Here is a 24,262-nt window from a genome sequence, read left to right on the forward strand (position 1 = left end):
GGTGGGAGTGGCACTATGTGGAATGGCACTATGGTACGATGGTGGTGCTATAGACGGGTGGTATGGGTGGGATTTCATATTCAGAAAGCAGTTTCCGCTGGAGAAGCAAATGGACGAGAAGGTAAACACACAAACCAGTGCCGAAGTGAAGGCACAGAGCGGAGGGGTTCTGGAAAGCAGGACATTAAGCAGCTGAGCCCACAAAACAAGGTCCACCCAGGGATTTAAAGAACCATCGAGAACAAAAAAACACAATGAGGTCACTGCTCGACCGGTAAACTGTAATTTCTCCTTCAAAGGGGGCGATGGTGTGAGGCGAGGGGGGAAGGGAGATTTTGTGCTGAAACAATTCATTCAAACGCTTATCGAACGACACGCGACAAGTTGGGCACGCAAACAGGGACGAACAATGGTTGTGTGCCTTGTACCATAATTTATTGCTTCGCACATCTGTCCCGAGTCACCCTGCCTGGGCACACGAGTTCTCGAGATTTCCCGAGTCACACACACACACACACACACACACACACACACACACACACACACACACACACACACACACACACACACACACACACACACACACACACACACACACACACACACACACACACAATGGAGGCGTCTCAGCGCGACTGGAATTGCACGTCGTGTCCCGTCGCTCCTCACTCTTCCCAAACTTACCACCATTTAATCTCACTCGTCTCTGCCTGAAGCAGAACTTCAACCTTAGACCCGCGAGAGTGAAGCCAGTGAAGAAAGCCTCGCGAAAAACAAAACAAAAAACCATCGACCTGGTGAGCAAAGTGCTCGTGTGATAGCGGTGACCAATCAAGAGGCAGGGGCTGCAGACGCTCACGAAACCAGAACATTTTACAAGAAAACAACAAAATGTATTGTCGCCTGGTTATGCTAACGACGCTGACGTCACCGTGTGCATGGCGTTTACAAGGCGGGCGGCTCGACGGTGAGACTTTACAAACGGCGCAGAACAGAGACCATGCGGAACGAGTGGAGCAGCTCGGTTTCGGAGGGGAGGGGAGGGGGGGACACGTGTTCGATTCCCGGGGTTTGTACCCATTCGGCGTCGGAACTCACAGCACAATCGTCACCGTTCGATCCCAAATGCCGGAGACACCGACGCGAACAAGCAGCCATATTGTGGTGGCACGACCCAAAACGGCACGCGCACACGCACGCACACACACACACACACACACACACACACACACACACACACACACACACACACACACACACACACACACACACACACACACACACACACACACACACACACACACACACCGGATTCCTAGGCCTAACTCGCCAGGCGATCCACACCGTCGAGGTCTGTGTGACCCGACCGGCACTCGGAGACGCACACGTACGAAAGGTCGTTTCGAACGGGAAAACGGACACGCTCGTCGTCCTCAAGGCGCAAACAAAAAAAGGGCAAACGAAGCGCAGGACGCGGCCGAACATGAAGGACCCTGAACAAGGCCGACACAATCCCTGGAATGTGGTCCCGAGGGCGGGGAACGTACGAGCCGCGACTTGATAATCATCCTGGCATGGAAGAGCTCGTCCAACGTGGATCCTTGTTGGGGGAGTGGGGGGGGGAGGAGGTCGGTCCGAGAACTCGGGCCTATCAACGACTAACAACAACAACAACAACAACAACAACCCGAGGTTGCGGTCGTTCGCTGGCTCCGCATTGCTACCACAGAACCCCCCCCCCCCAACATGGGACGAGGGGAGGGTGGTTACCCCTGGGGACCGTTTTAACCGAAACGAGGACGATATGTTGTCGAGAGGACGTTTTACCGTTTCCTCGAAGTGGAACACTCAACGTGGAAAACCTTTCACCGTCCAAGTCAACAAGCGCTCCGTCATCGTCGTCCCTCCTTCAAAAAGGACAAACCGAGCGAGTTGGCATCAAACGAGCCCTGCAACAGCCTCCGACACAAATCCGCAGAGTCGCCTCTCCCTCAGGACTGCACCTGGACCCTCAGACCCTTCGCTCCCTGCGCCAGACACGGGTGCGCTTGCTGGGAGAGGAAAATGACCGTCGGGCCTTGTGTTCGGCGGGAACCGAGCGCGGCCGTCAGACGAGGGCTGTCGGCGCTTTCCGAGACGCGACACCGCTTCGCCGTACGGCCTTACCGAGACTGGAGAACAGGGGCCGTCAGCGGCAGGAGCAGCAGCAGCGGCCGCCGCCGGGCCAGGCCCGCGCCGCCATCTTGCCGGTTTGTGTTTGCGGGCCCGTTTGCGCATGCGCGAAACAACGAACGAGCCACGAGGCCGAGGCCGAGGATCGCGGCGCGACACGAAGCGGCGGGAGCGGAGTCGTGAGCACCGTGAGGAGTCGCGTGCGGCGGCGGCGCCAGGAGCCCATTTCGAGGGCCTCAGGCGGTAATCGGGCCTTCAAAACGCCGGCTCCTCTTGGCGGAGCGAACTCTGCCTGGTTCGAGAGGCGCGTCTCCATTGTTGTGTTGGTGTGGGTACGAGCGGGAATGCTTTTCACTCCTGCTTCTCGCAATCCGTAAGGAACCGAGCTTTTTTGCGGTTCGAGGGGAAGGAAACATGCCCGGAGTGGTTGTGGTGTTTGTGTTTGTGGTGCTGCTGCTGCTGCTGCTGGTCTTGTTGTGGGCCCGGAGCGCGCGGACCGCTCACGACCTTCTGGTGAGCACGCCGCGCACCCTCCTGGTCACCGCACACCCCGACGACGAGTGCATGTTCTTCGCGCCCACCGTGCTGGAGCTGCTTCGCCGCCGCTGCTCGCTATTCATGCTCTGCCTATCAACTGGTGAGGGGACCTGAAGAGCACAGGCTGTGAGGTTCGAATCCCGCTCGATCGCGTCGTCAATTAAACTGCAGGGTGACCCCCCCCCCCCAAAAAAAGTTAAATAACATTAATATTATCCAATCAAACTTAACAAAATTTGCAGATTATGTTCCTCACTCGTCGTTAAGATATCACTGAAAATTTCAGTTGTCTACAAACAAATTTGGACAATTCAATTACTGATGACGTCAACGTTTGATTTATGTGCTCCAAGTTGGCACCTTCTCACTCAATCGAGAGAGAGAGAGAGAGAGGGAGAGAGAGAGAGGGAGAGAGAGAGAGAGGGAGAGAGAGAGGGCCTCACGTTGAGCAAAGCTTCTGATGTCTTGTCTGCACCGTTATCAGAATTCTTCTCAAGCTTTCTTCGCTGATGTTGAGCTCTTGACGGCGGTGACAAAGAGATTTCTTGAGATTACGAGCGACCGAGTCGAGCAAACGACAGCGATATTCTCGGGTGACCTTGCTGATTTTTGGTCGGGCAGATTGGCCTCCTCTCAGTGTGACCGCTCCTCATTTTCATAAATGCCAAGGTGAGCCAATGAAAAAAAAAGCCAAGAATTTACAAGTTTTCGGAAAAGTGATGATAATAAAAAAAACCAAGACGCCAAGGTGAACAACGAATAGCCAAGATCTTGTGAAAAAAAGCCAAGGAGTGGTCACACTGCCTCCTCTGTTTGGTGAATAGTCTGTGCCACACTGAATATGAATCTTTTCAAAAACTTTTTAATCTGAGACTTGTTGGGTGCTTTCCTTGTTGCAAGATGCACACAGAACGGGTGTCTTGTCTGTAAGAATGAATGGTTTTTTTGTTTTGTTTTTTTGCAGAAAATGACTTTTCTTCAGGCGTACATGACATGATGTGTGAAATATCACAGATTCAAGAAACTTGGCAGATACACTCCCCCTTTAAGTCAGTTCAGACCTCCAGAAAAATGAAAAGGATTGAATGAAATCTGTGAAGGTTATTAAACTCTTCCCGCGGCCCACTTTTTGGGGTCACCCTGCACTTCGTTTCCATTCAATGATACGATACAATCGGCCCGAAATGTATTCGCGCCTTATCGTTTGCATAATCATAATTAGTCCATTGATTGCATTATATTGTCCATTGAGTTTTGAATTTTAAACATTTGTGTGCACATGTGTCTTCACAATTCGAGCTTAAGTTTCCTGTAAAAAGTCATGCACAGTACTCATTTTTAATTTATGAACTAAAGACCAATCAGAGATTGCAGACCCTTGCCAGAACTTGTTTTGTGTTGTGTTTGTGTGCTGGTGTGTTATGTAATTAATAAGACACATCATCAGAACTGCCACTTTATAACTGCTGGCAGTGATGACTGGGTGCCAAGACGTCCCGCTGTGATCGGACACCTGACCCTGACCCGTGAAATTTTATTTTATTATTATTCAATTGAATTTAGAATGGGATTAAAATAAATTCAATTCAAACTAGAAGGGCTCTTGGTAGAGCGCATACCTCCGCCACGTAATGCCTGAGCCACGAGAACATGTTGGGCCCACAACTTTTTTGAAATATCGTGCTATACAGTACGATATCCTTTTTGGCCCCATCTCTCAATGGTGAAGAATCACTTTTAAAATTAAATAAAAATCGTATCCAGATCTGGATTCGGATCGTCACCAAAATCTAATCAATTCGTCCTTGCGACACACCGAACCTGCCCACCAAGTTTCATCCGAATCTGTCCACAACTTTTTGAGATACCGTGCTCTTTATCAGTATCGCCCTATCTCTCAATGGTGAAGAATCACTTAAAAAATTATTGGAATTGGATCCGGATCTTCACCAAAATCTCATCAGTTCGTCCTTGTCACACACCCATCCTGCCCACCAAATTTCATCCGGATCCATCCAAAACTTTTTGAGATATCCTGTACACAAACAAACAGACAGAAAGGGGTGAAAACATAACCTCCTTCACCTTCGGTGGCAGAGGTAATCAAATGTAAGACCAAATACGTACAGTCCTGCATCAGAGTATTCAGAAGGAACCCGAACAAGCAAAACGCAAAGATGAAGTCATCAGGAGGAACCTGGATAGGATTCACATTTCAGCTGCTGCCACTCTACCCTCAAAATGTATGTGTATGTATGTATGTCCAGGCACAGCCAAGTGAGCCTGATTCAAAAAGAAAAAATAGAACCCATATTAAAAACTAAATAATTCTGCCTGCCAGACCATGTGTCCTATCAAGTTGAAATTTAAAACATCTATTCCCCATCACTATGAGATCATAAATGTGAGGTTTCGTGTCGATTGATTCAGCAGTTCCAGAGAAAAATATGATTTTTTTTTAATTCCTCCACAATCCAATATAGCTGCCAAAACATGTGACCAATCAATTATTCCTCAACAAAATTGTACACCCAAGGCTTGGGGAACATTTGTGTGAAGTTTCCCGTCGATCTGTCCAGCTGTTCTGGAGAAGATTTTTTTTTTATCAGTTTTAGGGTAAATCCAATATGGCTGCCAAACCATGTGACCTATGATGTCACATCTGTTAACTTTTTGTTACTCATGGACAGGTGGTCATATAAGTGTATAAAGTTTCGCCTTGATCTGTTCAGCCACTTCAGAGAAGGTTTTTGAAGGTTTTTAAAAAATTTTTGTTAAACAATATGACTGTTGAATCACGTGATTGATGACATCAAAAGTTTTCTGTGGACTATTTTATCCCGAGATGACCCTCAAAAAATTTCATGCTGATCGGATGTAGTGTTCTACATATGCAATTATGATGTCATAACGACGTCACCGATGTCATTAAAAATCACATTCCCCATAAGGAGTACTTGCTTTGTGCCAAGTTTCAAGTTTTTTTTCCTTGGTGCAGTTTCAGAGAAAAGACATCCAAAGCTTTTCCGTTTTTACAACATGGTTTTTATAAATGTCACCTCAATCCAACACGCGGTTGCAGAGGAAAACACGAACGTTCTGTGCAGACAGACAAACAAACAAACGGACCCAAACACAATGCCCTCTCCTTCAATGAGGGTAAAAATGCAATCCATGGTACTCTGATAACATAATACAAACATATATGTACATTCATACATATAGATATACACATCCTGCATGCACACATACACATGCATACATGTATACATATACAGACACATACACATACATACATACATATACAGACACATACATATATACATATACAGACACATACATATATACATATACAGACATATACATATACAGACGCATACATATACAGACACATACACATACATATATACATAAACAGACACATACAAATACACACTACCAGTCTAAAGTTTTAGAACACCCCCATTTTTCCAGTTTTTACTGAAATTTAAGCAGTTTAATGTTTCAATGTACTCTGGAATTAAAGCATAGAACAAATAAACAATTGCAGATGAAAAAGAAATCATGGAATCGTTTTGTTGAACAAAATTTAATCGAAATTTTTGACTCATCAAAGTAGCCACCTTTTGCAAATATAACAGCCGAACATACTCGTGGCATTCTTTCTACAATGGAAATCATAATATTGTTCGGAAAGTTCTTCCCAACACTGTTGCAGAAGTTCCCACAAATGTGTTGCACTTGTAGGTTGCTTTGCTTTCACCCTTTGGTCCAGTTCATCCCAAACCAGCTCGATGGGGTTTAAGTCTGAAGACTGTGCTGGCCATTCCATTATTTGAAGCCTACCATCTTGTTCTTTTCTTCCAAGGTAGTTCTGACATAGCCTGGAGGTATGTTTTGGGTCGTTATCTTGCTGTAGGATGAACCCCTGACCAACTAGGTGAATATTAGAGGGTATTGCATGGTGCTGCAAAATGCTGTGGCAGCCCTTTTTTTCAGGGTGCAAGTCGCCGACTCTGGATCCAGAAAAAGATCCCCAGATCATCACGCTTCCTCCTTCATGTTTGACAGTTGGTGTCACACACTGAGGAACCATCCTTTTGCCTACTCGAAGGCGTACAAAAACCCTGTGTGATGAACCGAAGATTTAAAATCTTGATTCATCTGTCCATAAGACCTTCTTCCAGTTATCGGTAGTCCACTGGCGGTGCTTCATGGCCCAGGCAAGCCTCTTTTTCTTATTTTTCCATCCTCGCAATGGGTTTCTTACTGCCACTCGACCTGTCAAACTTGCAGCTCGAAGTCTTCTCTTCACAGTTGAAACTGAGACTTCCTTACTTCGACCAGTGGTAAGCTGTGCTTGAAGCTGCTGTCCTGTGAGCCACCTATCACGCAAGCTGTTGACTCTCAGAAACTTCTCTTCTGATTGTGTTGTGGCTTTGGGTCTGCCAGACCATTATTATAGCAATATACTACTACCTGCAGTGAAATATTGTCCAAATAATGCTTCAGAGGGTGTAGCAACACAGTCTGTTCCAACACTGCTTTTATACAGACAGAGGGTTTGTAACGAATCAACAAAAGTTGGGACACCTGGAGGAATTGTTTGCATCAACTTTCAAGGCTTAATTTACTTCCATTGCTGCAGAACAGCTGGAGTTGCTAACCCATTCCTGGTCCCCTGAAAAGGGCCTTTTTTAACAACTCTGAAATTTACATTATTTTTCAGTTTTTGGTCTCCTAAACGTTGTTTTTTTTTAACCTTTGGCAGTTTACCGCTTAGCTTTGTACCATTTCAAGTTATTCACTGGACTTGAACCAGGATGGTCCGAATCCAAGTTTAGCCGGGACTTTATTTCGAAACGATCCGTTCCTTTTAGCCGGTACGGCCTTGGCAGTGTCGCTCGGCTGCATCCGATCCGGTCCGGTAGAGTGATCCGGTTCGGACAAGGCGTACTGAGGGCGTGTTTCCCCGGTAATTAAACCACGTGATTATTTAGGTAACCCGATTAACACATAGAAGGGAGGACCTTAGATCACGCGGTTGAGTTATTGGCGTCCACGGTTGGTTAAGAGACCCGCTGCGTCCTGGAATTATCCGTGTGCGACGGCCTACAATTCCGGGGAGTCTAGTGGGAACCGACATAGTTTCCCCCACCCAGTGGTCTCACCCGACCCCCCCCCTCGGCCCGCAACAATATACACACACATACATACATACATACACATACATATACACACATGAACACATACATACATATGCACATACATACATATACACATACATACTTACATACATACATACATACACGTATGTACATACACATTCATACATATACACACACACATACACGCATTCATACATGCACACCTACATACATACACATATATACATGTACGTACATACTATATATATGAGAATAGACTACACCTGTTGTAAAGTTTTCCCTCATGAGGGGGTAACCCAACATTTAGTAATTGTCAGCAACGAAGAGGCATTGCAAGGAAACAGGTTTTCATTAAAATTCTATTTAAAGCCCATAAACACAAACCACTGAGTGAAGACGAATGAGGATTAAATCCACAAGTATCAGAACATGGATTTTATTTTTTACATTTTCTTGAGTACTGACAAGTTGGTGCTGAGGTTGTGCAATTACCTTTGAGCTGTCTGGGTTTGATCCCCGACCTTACTATATAAACTGTCCGAATGGTGTCTCACAATGTGCCGTTCTCGGGTGGGCGTTAAGCCGGGTTTCCCACCTGCTGGGGTCAGTGGGTGGACGTCGTAGATCCCACAATATATTTCGTGAAGTGCAGCTGAGTTATCGCTGGCACCCTGAACAAATTACAAATTCCTGTCCAAATCATCTTGTGTCCATCGTCAAGTCTGGCCAGCCGGTTCGTGAAATGACTCGGGCCAAAAACTTTCTCTGGCAGACCCCAAAACGTGGAAATGATTGATTGTTCCATTTAAGAGGTAGTTGTTGATTGACTACTCTGAGTTGTGCCAGAGTGCATAAAGACCAGCAACATGTGTGGTACATTTCCATGTGAACTTTGACATGTTTATGAGAGATGAGTTTTGCAAACCTGCTTTGCGTGGGAATAGGAAAGGTTCTCGCATGACATTAAAGTTGTTCGTTGATGTCAATGACAAGTTTTTATGTTGCCTTTATTAAAAATGTAAAAGTTGATGCAACTTAAATTCATCATATCTTCAGGCAATTACCGCAATGAAGCTGAAGTTCGGAAGAAGGAATTGCTCAGAAGCTGTCACGTGTTAGGAGTTTCACCTTCCAATGTCACCATTATAGATCACAGGTAATCGGACGCAATTGTTCGCTGCACAAGCTTACTGTGCTGCCTTTACACGGGTGAGTAAATCAATCGAGGTATCGTTTACCTTTCAATTAAGGTGTTGTGTAAATACTACGACTACTTCTTCAATGGCCCCAATTATTCCCACCTCCTCTTGGGCTCGGTTGGAGAATGTCTATAGCCCAAGTCTTTCACGAACCAGCTGGCCAAGCCTCGTGTTAAGCTGGAGCTGGTTTTGGTTAGGATTTGTACTTTGTTCAGGTTGCCAGCGATAACTCACCTACTCTTCATGAAAAACAGTGAGATGTTTAACTGCCACCAATGCCCCCAGTGCTCACAGACGGATCATCCCGTTTAACGTCCATCCAAGGGACGGCATGCACATTGTATCACCCTGCCTGTGAAACATGCCTGGTGTTGGCTTAATGGTTAGTGTGGTGGGCTTGGGATCCTAGGATCCTGAGTTCAAACCCCACTCGGCTGTTGAATTAATTCCAGGTGGGGTTGACTCTGCCAATCATTCTTCTGAGGTTGGAAAATGAGTGCCAACTTGCTGGTATCCTGTGTCGGAGTGGTGACCTGGCCAGGATTGTGCCCAATAGCCAAGGAGACTGCTTAGACAGTATCAACGCTCTGCACAGAGTTTGGCCCCAATGGATGGATGTGAAACACCAATATCAGAGCATCAGGATAGCTGGGTCAGGATTGGAATCCAAGCTGGACAACTCAGAAGAGTGCATACCTCAAGGCAATCCTTCCAGAAATAATTATCGTGCTTGGTACTCTTCCCTTTTTAACCAACATTCCTAAAACATGGTTGGAAGAGTTTAATAGAGACTGTTTTGCAAGCCTTACTCTGCAACCAGAAGAGAGTTTTATTCTAAGTGGTGCTGGGAAGCTCGAGTGGTGAAATATCCTATCTGAAAAATAAATGCACGCTTTATTTATTTTATTTATTGCCCTCTCTCTCTGTGTCCTACATTTGTCCTGTCTCCTTCCTATTCCATATTCTCCACCACTTATAAATCGACCTGTTTCTTTTGCACTCCTTTTTCCCTCTTTTATCGTTTACTCAGCTACCTTGTTTACTTAATCTCAGTGGATTTTGGACTACTTGACACAGGGCATTTTTGTGCTGTTGTCACATTTCCAGGGAGCTGCCTGATAATCCAACCATTTCTTGGAACGTGCAACTGGTCACGGACCTGATTCTCAGACATGTCAAGGAACACCGCATCGACTTGGTAACATGGTTTCTCTCACGGCTGCCTTCCTTGCCAGAGTTTGGCTGCTGGCTCTTGACTGAATAACAAAAATGACTGGAACTTATTTTCTTCTCGGGTATCGAGCACACAATAGCTGGCAGCTGGGGTTGTGGATGCCAGAGTGAGGAAGGGGTGGAAAGGGGGGGGGGAAGGAGCGCTGGGAGTTAAGTGATTCGACTTTGAATGGCATGAACAGGAGGCTGGCTGTTTTTAGCTAAAAGTGGAGAGTCGGGTTGAGGTGAGAGACAGCAGAGAATAACTCTTATCTATATGGTACCACTTGGGGTTGTGAGAGAAACCTTCATGCTGGAGCATTGGAATGTGATAAACTGGTTTTACTTTACCACGCAAACATGAAGTTTTACTCGTTCTCGAAGAGATCATTCAAGCTGAGACATTAATGGGCGGTCTCTGATACCGATAGGCTGGAAGGAAGAGTCTCCCTGATTTTGGTTGGACTTTGTGAGTTTCTTCCTTCTGCAGACAAGAAAGTGGGAAAATGGGTGAGAGATGGTAGGCAGGAGACGAGATCGCAGGTGTGAACACAGGTTATTTATTCCTCCACCCACCGAAGGTGGATGGAGGTTATGTTTTCACCCTGTCTGTTTGTGTGCAGAACATCTCAAAACGTTGGGGATAGATTCAGACGAAAGTTGGTGGACAGATTGGGTGTGTGACAAGGCGAAATTGATTAGATTTGGGTGAAGATCTGGACACTGGAATTTTTAAGGTGATTCTTCACCATTTAGAGATCGGGCCAATATACAATCGGACCTCAACATTCGTGGTTCCACTATTCGCGGACCTCGTGTATTCCTGCCTAACAAAATGTGAACTGTTTTTATATTTGTGGCCATATGCTTCGTGTATTTGCATTTTTATTTTTTTTTGTGGGGACAAAAAAAATTTCCCACCAGCCACGAATATAAAACCATCTTCCACAAGCCACGCAGAAATACAAAGCAGCTCCAACCACCCATCTACACCAGCTGTGCAAATAAACACAAAGAAGTTGCAAATTCACAGTTTTTAGTGGGATTTTTGATTTTCTCTTAAGAATCACAAACCGCCGGGAACCTATCCCCATTTTTCCCATTGAAACAATGCCCCGACAATCGCGGCGTTTTCAGGAACGTATCCCCCCCGAATGTCAGGGCCCGGCTATATCGCACGACATCTCAAAAAGTTGTGGAATGTGGATGGATTCGGGCAAAAATTGGTGGACAAGTTGGGTGTGTGACAAGGACTAATTTATTCGATTTTGGTGAAGATCCAATTCTTGATCTGGATCCGATAATTTTTTTTTGGTGATTCTTCACCATTGAATGATAGGGATAAAATTGATATATAGCACGGTATTTCAAAGAGTTATGGATGGATTTACGTGAAACTGAGTGGACAGGTAGGGTGTGTGACAAGGACGAATTGATTCGATTTTGGTGAAGATCCAAGTCTGGATCTGGGTATGACATTTTTTAATTAACCTCCGCCATCAAAGATAGGAGGTTACTGTTTTCACCCCTTTCTGTTTGTTTGTTTGTTTGTTTGTTTGTGAACAGTATTACGGAAAAACTCCTCGACGGATTTCGACGAAACTTGGTTGGGGGATTAGGTATGGTCCAAGGATCATGCCATTAGATTTTGGACTGGTCCAAAATCCAATATGGCCGCTATGGCGGCCATTTTGAAAAAAATATTTGAATCTTTTATTTTTTTGCATTTCTGCATGTTTTAAGTGATTTCCAACCACCCCCCCCCCCAAAAAAAAAAATTGTTAGAGAAAAAAATATTTTTGCAGCTTTTTTTTCAACAAAATTTCGATTTTTTTTTTTTTTTGCATTTCTACATGTTATAAGTGATTTCCAACGAAAAACATGCCAAAATTATAATTGCGGCTGATTTTGGAACTTCAGGTGGATATACCCACGTAAAATCAATTTCTGTCTCAAGGAATCTAGTTATGACGAATGAATTGAGTATGTAAAAGGGAAAGTTGCAAACTATAACTCTGTGAGCACTGTTGACATCAAATTGAATGAATAGGATATCAGGTTCACTTGAGTGACCTAGCAGTATTGGCGGCTGAGGTTTTGCACTCTACCGAGTGCTCCCCCTCTAGTTCTTTAAGTGATTCTTCACCATTGAGAGATGGGGCCAAAATCGATATCGAGCATGATGTTTAAAAAAATTATTGCGCCCAATATGTTCTACTGGATCAGGCATTGTATGGCGGAGCTACATGCTCTTCCAATGCCTTTCTCGTTGAGGTTGAGTTGAGGTACGTACCAGCACATTACATCTCTTAGTCATCGTATCAATAAAAACAAAACGAGCTCGCTGAAAGGAGACCCAACATGGTCTGGTGCTAGTGGTTAGGATACCTGGTTTACCTCGAGGTGGCCTGGGCTCAATTCCCGGTGTGGGCACCACACAAGCAGGGGTTGCGACCGCTAGTGTAGCGACTCGAGTTATAAAAAAATAATAATAATTGAGTGGCAAGCAATCGAAAGGTGTCCCTCTCCAAACATTTAATTTGTCACCAGTTACATGACTAAAATTGATCAAATAGTGCGGGTGGTACCATCATGGTAGTTTACAAGTTTAAAATAGACTGTGCATTAAACTTTTGCCAATACAGAATGTTTTCAGATTTAAATGCAGATAAGTATATCGGCGTGCTTCGAACAAGGAAAACAAAACAGTGAAGGCAACAGCAGAACTTAAAATTATCACCACCGTTGCATAACACCGTTTAAAGTCCTTGTGGCGAGAAACCTATGAGGGTCAAAGGACTGCAAACTCATTGTTTGGGTTGTTACTGCAAATATCAAGACTGACCTCGATTGAATGCCATATCTGATGGTTTTGGCTTTATTTATTTCTTCACTGCGTTGTTACCCTGATGCATATTAATAATGATTATATGGTTCCGTAGTTCTGGAAACCAGTTAAAGCCTCGGAATCTGCTTTGTGTCACATTATGCTGTACTTGTTTTGTGCGGTGTAGGGCGATGTTGGGACTCTGTGATTGCCTCTGTGAGGCATGTTCACATTCCAGGTTGAAATGCAGATGCGTCTTTCCCTTTTTCTATAAGCCTGGTGTCTTATGTGTTGCATCCTTCTCTGGACTCAAACTGTTTGTCTCTGTCTGTGCCCATGACAGATGCTGTCTTTTGACCAATGGGGTGTGAGTGGACATGCCAACCATGTGGCCATTTATCAAGCATTCAGGTTTGTTATTACAACAGAATGTGTTAAATCCTGGGAAAAGTTCATTTCATGCCAATACAAGGGTTGAACTCAGTTGTGTTGGACCTAATTGTGTTGCATGGGTGTGCTGCATCACGGAGCCTATTGACCTTTTAAAGCTGCTCGACCACATTTTGGTTTGGGCGTCATTGCTCCACAGTAATTTTGTGAACCTTCTCGTCCTGTTGCCACATGATATATATACTGGGTGTTTTTTTTTTTTCACAGCCTACTGCTTTTATCACAAACTACCACATTGTGTAACAGGGTGAAAAAGAGAGGCATTTCCAAAAAAATACTTGGTGGGAGGAAAGTGGCAAACGTTTAAAACTCCAGGCGCAAGCGAATGTTTCTCTCTTAATGGTCTCATCAAGAGGAAGAGGTTTTGAAATGCAAGGTTTTTGGCTACATCAGTATACTATTTGATACCAAGCATGATGAGTACTTTTAGCAAGTGCTTGATTTTCAAAAGATAAAATGCCATTGGTGATGTCAGATCCAATTGACCAATCAATGGAAAGGAGACCACATGCAATAAATCTTCAATAAAATCCAACTCCACATCTCCAATGACTAACCATAACAACAAGGCCTCTGGGCACATGTTCATGCCAGTACTTTTAAGCCTCAATCTTACATCGTATCAGTAAAATGTAGCTCATGTTTTCTTGCTTAGTCACCCAAAAGTGAATTTGCAGAGAACAAGGAAAGGGTTGAAGACAGCCGTCAGGTGACAAGGTATAAGAATAAACTGAGTTAGTTTGGTTTGGGAAGGTGAGAAAAAAATGGACGGATTAGTAAAATAAAATGGAAAAAGTCACCCCAAGACTAAAGGGAGCACAACAGAGTTGTTTTCCTTCCTTCTTACCCATCCCATTTGGTTTATCTCTTCATACTCTACTTTCACATCACTTTATCTTTTGAACTCAACATATTTATTTCTTTCATCACTTTGTACCTGCTCAATTACAAGGTGGGGGTTTGTGTCACAACGATTAAACACGATGGTATCTGCTGATTGCCGTTTGTCTTCGTGCTTTCCTCGGTCCACAGAATGCGGTCCAATAGAGCCACACCTTCTGATACCTGGTGTAAAAAACGCACTCATGTAGTTTGAATGCTCTTTGATCTTCCCTGCTCTTTCTTAACCTAACTAATACAGATTGCGGTAATCACAATTTTATAGGAAGCTCTTCATTTTGAATTGCCCTTTCAGTGCATGTAAGGCTCTTCATGTAAGGCTCGCAGGAACACTGGCTTGTGCAGTTTCGATTCTGAGTCTTTCTTGAGACCGTGTAAGCTTGTGTAAGAGACGCTAAACTCACTTGCTGCGCATTGTTGGCATTTATTAGAACTGGTGGGGAATGTGTCAGAGATAGACTGTCTGGCGTTGCTGATCGGGGCCGACCACTCCTTGGGGCCACATCCAGAGATCTCATTCGATCAAACGTTTTTGCATGCTTGTTAATTGCTTGTATACTTGGTACTCCTGAATCAGGAAATTTGGCTTCTGAAGCTGTAGGCAGTCACCAGTTGGCATTTTTTATTTTTTTCAGACATCTCTACATCCCTGCCAGAACAAAATAAAAACTTTTTTTTTTAATCTCAATAACTGCTTGAAGAACAAACAACAAAAATAGGATTGAAATAATCAATGTAATGGTACAGACTGTGTATGCACATGCTTTATCGCAGTAAACTCACCTTTCAGCCACCCCGTATTTTGTTTTCCTTTGTACGGCAACCAAACCGTACAGTGCGATTTGGACACAATGCCAAAGGTACATGCGGACAAGCTAAATATACTCAATCAGATTAACTGCATTGCCTACGCCCTACACCAACCCGACCAGGTGGTTCAAGTTCAAACAAGTTAGATTTACTAAGTACTTATCATATATCCTTGCTATCTCTAACAAAGTTTTCAACCATCATGTTTGCACACTGCGTTAGCAAAATGGTAGTTGGGAGGAGGAGGAGAGATGGGTCCAACATTCCTCCCCCACTCCTCTTGGCCCTAAGGTTTCCCTTCCTATTTTTCTCACTTTTGCTCCACTTTTCCTTTTCTCGTGTTTGTTTGTTTTTTCCCAGTTTCTCCTACCTTGTTTTCTACCTTCTCTAATAAAGAAACGAAACTTGTTTGGATACAACTTTAAGGTGTTTTACCATAAATCATTTTAAATACTTGTACTATGCTTTCTTCCTGTTGACCCTGTGTGTTCCACAGTGTACACATCCGCATTCATCCATATTGTAATTCTTCCCTGCTCTTTCTTAACCTAACTAATACAGATTGCGGTAATCACAATTTTATAGGAAGCTCTTCATTTTGAATTGCCCTTTCGGTGCATTATTTGTGTTAAACTGTGTCCAAAAGTATTTTGCAATGCGAGGGAGGATCCTACCTTCAGCTCTACACACAATAAATAATACGACATGCAGTGCAAAAAACCTACTGCAGGGAATATTTGGGGAAAGCCAAACAAAGTGGTTGTGCAGCTTTTCTAGTTGCTGAGAATGGTGGCCTTTGGCTGGGTACAAACCAGTGCTTTGTGAGCCACCGCGGGCATGCTCGCGAGCCTTACCTTGAGAGCACGTGCATCGTGTATGTGGCTGCTGGATCGGATCAAAGCTTCTCTTCATGTGCTCTCATGCACCGACTGACAGTTTTTAGGGTCTGCAATTCAAAAAGCGTCTTCACACTTTTTCTTTTGTGATGTAAACATCTCATTTATTTTTTTTCTTCTAATCTTTCCCCATAATTTAACCCAAGAAGCCCTTTGAACTGTCAAAGTCTGCTGGCTCCCCATCTCCCTCCCCCTCCGCCGTCCCTCCTTTGTTCCAAGATTATATATAGTATTCCTGTTTTTGATTGTTTTACACAATGAAACGGGTGGTTGAACACCTTATCAGCATACACACTTGCCTTTCCATTATCCACCGCATCGCCTTTAATCAACATGTGATACTGTTATAATGCACTATTTGTAATATTATTTATTCTCTTACTCAGATACATCTACGTGCACAAGCTTACTCCTCCAGGTAGGCTCTCGATGTTGGCAGCAAACCACTAGTTTAGACATTCAATAATTTTGACTCCCTCCCCCAACCCCCAACATCACCATTTGGTGTTTTTTGAAGGGTGCAACAGTTGATATCACTCCAAATCTATGGCAGTTACCCTGTCAGTTGGTGGCAATGAGACTTTCCCTCCGTTCATTGGGCTCAAACTGCAGTGAATGGATACACAAAGATCCACGGGTTGATTTGTATTGCTTTTGTAGCTTCTTGTTATGGGCATTATAACACATGTTATGGACTACACACATATTAGGTACACAAGAATGGTAGAGTTTTTCACCTTCTCCCTCCCCAAGCCCCATAATATCACCTGATATCACACATTTTTCTTCCTATTCTTCCCATTTTCTTACTCTCTTTGCCAATTCCCTTCCACTTTCCCCCCTTTTATCTCATTTACCCCCTCCAACGTACTTTCTTGAAATGTATATGGTGTCTGATTTCTTTGATCAGATCTTTAAAAATGGGCTTAACTGTATGAGACCGAGACATTACTCAGCAAAAGCAGTCATTGTTTAGTATCTACACCGTATATACTAAAAGTGTGTGTGCGTGTATGTGTGTCCGTCCTTGCGAGTCCTTCCATGAGCCTCGATATTTGAAAAATAAATAACTTATGCACCGTTTTGAATGCTTTGTCACTATAATTGTGTGATCGTCATCAATTTAGCCTTGGATACCTGGGCAGCTATTTGTGATCCGAGTATATCAGCCGAATGCCTCTGTACATACAAGCATCCCAGCTGTCAGTCTCTTTTGCCCTCACCCTCTCATTTATTAGAGGCACCATGCTTCATTTATTGGCAGGCTGCCGCATGCTGTGTCTGCACAGTGTGACGCTGCTCAGGAAGTACAGCTCTTTGCTCGAACTACCTCTGGCCCTCCTCCAACCCCACGTGTTGCTCTGCCTCGCTCGTTGTTCCCAGTACCGACAGGCGCTGGTAAGATTCTCATTATGATACGGACATGCGGTATGGAGGGCAAACAGCATGGCCTGAACAATATGTTGAAATGATCTTGGGTTGAGCAGTGTGTTTCTGGCTGAAGGACTGCCAGAATTGAGAGCATCTCCCATATATGCAAAAATGTTAACCATTTGCTTAGTATTGGCTTGATGATCCTGTTCTTTACCAGGTGCCATTAACTATTTTATTTTACTTGGGATGCAATACAAGGTTTGATTTACATTTTAATTTGCATTTTGTGACTGTATATGTTACATTTGGGTGATAATGCATTACATTGTAATTAATTACTGCAGGTATTAAATTGTACACCGATTGTTTAATCGCCAAGCCCTCACAGTGTGCTCAGAATGCTCCGTTTGTTGATGCCATTAAATCAACACGCAGATGGCTGCTTTGTCAGGAAAGGGGTGCCATGGGCAGGATGAGGCCATTGTGAACCTTTGACCCTTCGCTCCAAACAGATTTTCACTCTGTCCTGGTGGTAACCTGGCAACGCTGTACAGGACAAACCCAACCAGCAGCTTTTTGCTTCTCGGTTTGAATAGAGCACTGCAAAGTATTTTGCTCTCAGTGCCACTGCAGTGTATCGGTGGTTGCATGGAGGAGCTCGTTGTACGAACATTAGGAGACATAAGGGATTTGAACATGATGCAAAATGCCATTTAAGAGCATGTCCATGAATTGTAAGGCGGATCAGGCCGCCCCGATTTTGTGATGGTGACATAAATACATACTGCTTTACAGAAACCAAAGGACAAGGATATTAGCTCATGAGATTGTGGTTTAGAAAGGACAACAAATTGTCTCAACCAAATGTTGATGGGCATGCTGATCTCAATGAGAAAGGTGAATTGATGTTTTGGGTTTGCTTTGAAGAAGAGTGTCAAGATGTCGCTTTGCTTTTCTCACAGCAGTTAGCATACCTCTCTCATGTTTTGGCCGAGACAATTTATTGTCCTTATGTTTCTGCCAATGGAGTCCAACTCGCCAATTTTACCCCACGCACGCGAAGCAAAAGCAGGGTTAAGCAATTGGTTCACTTTGTCTATCTATCTGTCTGTCTGTCTACAGATGTCAGTTTATGATCAAGGAACAACTTAATTTCAGTTGAATGTTATACTGTATTATGAACATTGTAGAACATGAATCGGAACACACAAACCTGCACTTCAGCAGTCCTTTTGCTCTGAATTTGGAAAATTATACAGAATCTCGTCCCGATTGCGCATGCGCGGAGAAGAGTGAGGTAATTTTATTAATTTTTTTTTTCTGTTTGTCTGGCAGTGAAACAAATTGAAAATCATTCCAAACAGGAAAATTTGTTTTTTGGGACATCATGAAGGATGTAAACAACAGGCACAAATAACTAATGCAGTATGTTAAATAAGGTGGTGTAAAAGACAGGGCATCAATGGTGGTAAACTTCTCAAAAGTTTTTTTTTTCTCCAATCTTTAACCTTTTGGACTCGGTCTGAAATGGAGGCTTATGGATTTGGTCTTGATTTTCATCTCTGTACATGCGTGCGTGCGTCTGCAACCATATAATCGGACATGTATGGACTGATTTTATTCATACTTGGCACAAAGGCAACACATGGTGGTATACATATGCACATCATTTTGTTTTGCGATGCGATCAAAGATTTTAGTTGTAAAAAAAACACGATGATGAACACGTCCTCAACCATTTCCTGGACATGCATTTTCCGATCTTGTTCAAACCTGGCACACAGATAATGAATGATGCTTACATATGCAAGCCATTTTGTTTCAAGATCGGATGCATGCCTGGTGTTGGCTTAATAGTTAGGATGGTGGGCTTGGGATCCGAGGATCCTGAGTTCAAATCCCTCTCGGCTGTTGAATTAATACCAGGTGGGGTTGACTCTGCCTGTCATCCTTCCGAGGTCGGCAAAATGAGTGCCAACTTGCTGATATCCTGTCGGAGTGGCGACCCATCCAGGATCGTGCCCAACAGCCAAGGAGACTGCGTCAGCAGCACCAACACTGCATTGAGTATGGTACCAATGTATGGATGGATCAGATGCAAGGTGGCGGACTGGTGGCAATTTTCGTTCAAAAAAAATAAAAATAACCCCGATGTTGAACATGGCCTCAACCATTTCTCGGAGATGCATGGTCCGATTATATTCAAACTTAGCACAAGCACAGTACATGATGGCATACACGTGCACCTCACTTTATTTTGCGATCTGATCAAAGATGGCCAACTGATAGACGGGCGGCCATTTTAGTTGTAAAAAAAAACCACCCTGGTATCGAACACATCCTCAACCATTTCTCGGACATGCATTTACCGATCTTGTTCAAACTTAGCACACAGATAATGAATGATGGCTTACACGTGCTCATCATATCGTTTCAAGATTAAATGCAAGGTGGCCGACTGGCGGCCATTTTAGTTGTTTTAAAAAACCCGATGTTGAACACATCCTCAACCATTTCTCAGTTGTGCATTTACCGATGTTCTTCAAACTTGGTGCACAGATCATGAATGATGGCTGATATATGCATGTCATTTTTTTTCCAAGATCAGATCCAAGTGGCTGACTGGTGGCCATTTTGTTACTTAAACGTGTCCCCAACCATATCTCAGACATGCATGGTCAGGTTTTGTTCAAACTTGGCACAAGCACAGTACACAATGGCATACTAATACACAGCACATGGTGTGTATTAGTATGCCCAGTACACAGTACATGATGGCACCTAACTTTATTTTGCTATCTCATCAAACTGGTAGACTGGCCGCCGTTTTAGTTGTAAATAAATATGGCCTCGCCATTAAACTTTGTTCAGCAAAATTACAAAACATCTTTTTCTGTCTTTTTTTTTTCCTCGTTTTATTTGAATTGAGTTTTTTTTTTGTATACACTGTTGAGGCTCGTACGAGAACTAATACACAGAAACGCACAACAAGGGGAGTAGGAGACAAGAGGGAAGGGAAAAAACAGTGGGGAATAGAGACAAGGGATCTGTGGAAGAGAGAGGGATGGGGTGGGGTACACAAGGGAAACAAGATGGACACTACAGGGACTTTCAGGTCATAATACATACGTACTTGAACACTGTTGAACACAAATCGCCTTTTTTGGAACTTTCAAAAACCTTCCGTTTTACAGTACTTAGACAAAATATTACACCATTTTATGTCAAATTTGCTGCTCGCTCTCTCAGCATTTGGGAATATCGAGATTCAGATAAAATAGTGGCTCGTAGGAAATATAGATTGTGCTCAGAATTGCATTAAGCAAGAGTTTAAAAGACCCTTCCCATGACCTTTCTTAAGATTGCGTGGGGTAAAGTGTTCGATGAGCTCTCCAGTTGAGACTGGTTTTCTGTTGTGTAGCATAATAACTCAAATGGAATTTCTGACCCCTTCACTGTTGTGTGCAGAAAGCCATGATGTGTCACAGGAGCCAGATGCTGTGGTTCCGCTGGTTGTACCTTCTCTTCTCCCGTTACATGTTTGTAAATACCTTCTGGGATGTCAGCAAGATTGAACTCGAGCTTTGTGGTGCCATTCCAGACTCCAGATAAAGTTTTCCAGCCTTGGTGCAGCAGTCATCCTGGAAGCTTGTACCAGAGTTGTTGGTGAGATAAGCCGTTACAGCAAAGTATGGGAAGGAATTAGAGAGAGGACGACGATGGAAAAAAAAATTCCCTGAAAACCGAAAAAAGCATAATCCTCGTCTCCAGTTAATTAGATCTTTGTTACAAAAATGCCATGTTGAGGAAAACCCTTTAATCTGCTGCATGTACAAGTAAAGAAGTACAATATTGTCACATGTACAGCCCCATGCCAACTGCTCAACCACAACCATATCTAACATGGAAGCCATACACAGTGAGGCAGATAGTTTTGAGGATGACCAGCTTAAATCTGTTTAGAACAAACCTGTAACGAGCAGAGAATGCACTTTGTACTCTGAAGAAGGTCTAAACCATGTTGCTTATCAATATTCAAATCGCCTCTTAATTTAATCCCACAGGGATCTTAATTAAACCCAAACATCGGCTTAGCAAAAAGGAAGGGGACTCGATGCACACACATCCTTTGAGAATTAAATAATAATGTACCTATAACGGCACTGGGTAGAGCGCATACCTCCACCAGGCTGAACAGTTCACATTTTGTGTCCCACGGAAAGGCCGGATCTGGATCCGGGCCTGAACCTAAATCGAATCGGCTTGTTTTTGTCATCTAACCAACTCATCCACCTCGTTTTGGGATAACTCGTCCACAACCCTTTGAGATACTGTGTTGTATATCATTTTTAGCACTATCACTCATTGGGAAAGAATCCCTTTTAAAAATTCTCATGTCCGGATTCGGATCTTCACCAAAATTGAACCAATTCGTCCTTGTCACACACCCAACCTGTCCACCAAGTTTTGTCCGGATCCGTCCATAATGTTTTGACATATCCTGCTCATAGATAAACAAACAGGGGTGAAAGCATAACCTCCGTCCACCTTCTGTAGCAGAGGTAATAAAGCACACTGGGAAATGGAAATCCTGGAATGGGACAACACGGACATAACGTGTTATAATTTAACGACAATTATTCCCAATATTATTACACCCTCGGCGCTACAACTACCATTCGCTCCACACTCACAGGGGAACCAGGCAAGTGGGAGATGCTGGATAGTTAGGACCTCACGAGGTTGGCAGCTGGTGGACAAACGAGCAGCAAAAAGCTGCACAGAACATATAACAGGGACCAAATAGGTCCCAGCTGAGCAATCAGTCAATAGGTGAAGGCCCAGAGCAACAGAGAAAGAGAGAGAGAGAGAGACCCGGAGCTTTGGCTCAGCATACTTAGGTGTTCACCCATTGGCCCCCATCTTTTTCTTAAGGCAACCGCATATCAGCCCATGTCCACCAGCCAACGAGCGCCCGTGGCATGCATGGTGGTAGCACGAGACCGCTAATTAAGGATATAGGCTCACGCGGGCCATGCAGCTCATGGCCCTGAACCGCAGGGGCTGGGACAGACCATTTTGCGCTTCTTTGAGGCTGGTGTAGCAGGGCAGAGACTGCTTCACCCCAATCCTCACAAACAGTGTCCGTCCTTCACCATCCTCAAATAAGTGCAAAATGGCCTGTCCCAGCCCATGCAATTCTTTGTGATCCAATGTCATCCATACTTACCTGGCCTCACCTGGTTCCAGACATGGGAGAAAACAAACACATAATGCCTTACCCTCTATAATCTACTATTTTGGACAGCATGGTTACTGAGGCAATGCATCAATGGACAACCTTACCAATATACACATACATTTAATACAGGGCAAAAAGTCCAACTATACAAAACACAAAACAGCGCTAAGGTCTTCATTTCCAACTATTTCCCCCTACCCCATAAACATAATACCATTTTAATTTCATCATTTGATTTTTTTTTTCTTTAACTGCAGGTTGCTTCTTTCCCCTTCCAGTGGCAACAAGCCAGAATCATTCCTTTGAAAGCAGTGCGATATCAGGCCTCCCAGGTGTGCTCCATCCACACACTGTACAGTGGTTCCCAACATGGCGTCCTTGTTCAGGCAGTGGGGCATTATGCCTGCACGCCGCATGCAATGCTACTGCTGATATTTGAACGATGCACCTTGCCATCCTAAAACACAAGACTGGCTGGCTGACCTGATGATCTCATCATTGAAATGTGAATATTGGACTGACACTACCTTTTTAGGTGAAGCATTTGTTGTGGTCATTCTCATTAACAGATAAATGAAATGGGAATAAAAACCAAACGGTAGATGGCGCACCATATCCATCGGGGTTTGAACGTGGGCGGTTGTAGCTCTTTACCCGACAGGTCTAGCAGAAAGTGTGCTTGGCCTGCCCAGTGTTAAATGTATACGTGGAAAGATTATCTCCTCCCTGAAAGGGACACATTGATGAGATAAATCCATCTGCATATAACACATACAACCATGGCAGTTTTGGGCCCCGTCGCTCAGTTGTCTCATACATATCTCTTTCCTTCATCCTCACTTTTCTCCTTTTTTTTCTCTCCTACCCTGCCCTCTTTCCTTTTCAAAAATCTCATTACCTCCCCCCCCCCTTCCTATTTTTTATTACATATGTTGATCGCCCAGATTGTGTCAACTGTAAACCATTGATAATGTTTATTAAAAGGGGATGAGCAATACTTGCACTGTATTTCTGCAATTTCCCACATACCGGTGGTAGTTTGAACCGTGAATGCAGGAATGATGAAATGCTTGTTCTGTTTTTTGGTACAGATACTGCAGCTGGGAAATAAATTGCAGATGAACGCATTATTCTGATTGAATCAAATTTTACTTTCATATTCGCCTTGTTATCCAAATGTAACGATTTGTCGTATGACAGTATCCAGGCCAGTACAGCAGCATGATGAGTTGTATGTTTATTTTTTGAAAAAGTCACATTTTGTTGTTATCAAGTGACAATTGATGCTGATATAGGTTCTGATGCACCATTATACAGGTGCTTTGAAGTGAAAACTTGAATTCATTTCCACTTTCAAACACCAATGTGTGTGTGCAAACAATGCCCCAGCTAATTATAATTGATGACCTGTAAAATCGTGGCTACTTGTGAACTGAACCTAAAGTCCTTGGTGCAACTCTGGGTGGCAGGAAGGA

General features: G+C 43.7%; 2 protein-coding genes across 7 annotated transcripts in view; one reads left to right on the forward strand and one right to left on the reverse strand.

Annotated features, from left to right (window-relative positions):
* Positions 1 to 2,290, reverse strand: part of LOC147028432 (nuclear receptor corepressor 1-like) — a 319,774-nt gene extending 317,484 nt beyond the window's left edge. Inside the window, exon 1 of one of the 2 annotated variants that reach the window (XM_085878838.1) lies at positions 2,167 to 2,290. The gene's annotated coding sequence lies outside the window, so the exon portion shown is untranslated. Of the gene's footprint in view, positions 1 to 1,547; positions 1,662 to 2,166 lie in introns of those variants that run through there. The other variant, XM_085878839.1, reaches the window with a different exon arrangement.
* On the forward strand, positions 1,560 to 23,914 carry PIGL (phosphatidylinositol glycan anchor biosynthesis class L). Of its 5 annotated transcripts, none has more exons than XM_085878864.1 (8): positions 2,537 to 2,809; positions 8,934 to 9,033; positions 10,184 to 10,274; positions 13,459 to 13,526; positions 16,558 to 16,589; positions 17,436 to 17,569; positions 21,014 to 21,211; positions 23,045 to 23,914. In XM_085878864.1, the coding sequence occupies exons 1-7, from the start codon at positions 2,587 to 2,589 to the stop codon at positions 21,155 to 21,157; spliced, it is 792 nt and encodes a 263-aa protein (XP_085734990.1). In that variant the 5' UTR covers positions 2,537 to 2,586; the 3' UTR covers positions 21,158 to 21,211; positions 23,045 to 23,914. The 5 variants fall into 5 exon arrangements, with proteins under 5 accessions (XP_085734989.1, XP_085734990.1, XP_085734992.1 ...); XM_085878866.1 differs by having other exon boundaries at positions 23,066 to 23,914; XM_085878867.1 differs by lacking the exon at positions 16,558 to 16,589.
* The last annotated feature ends 348 nt before the right edge of the window (positions 23,915 to 24,262 follow it).

This window comes from Eptatretus burgeri, chromosome 4, assembly GCF_056783735.1.
Source record: "Eptatretus burgeri isolate ZD-2024b chromosome 4, Ebu_testis_v1, whole genome shotgun sequence".
NCBI classification, from domain to species: domain Eukaryota; kingdom Metazoa; phylum Chordata; class Myxini; order Myxiniformes; family Myxinidae; genus Eptatretus; species Eptatretus burgeri.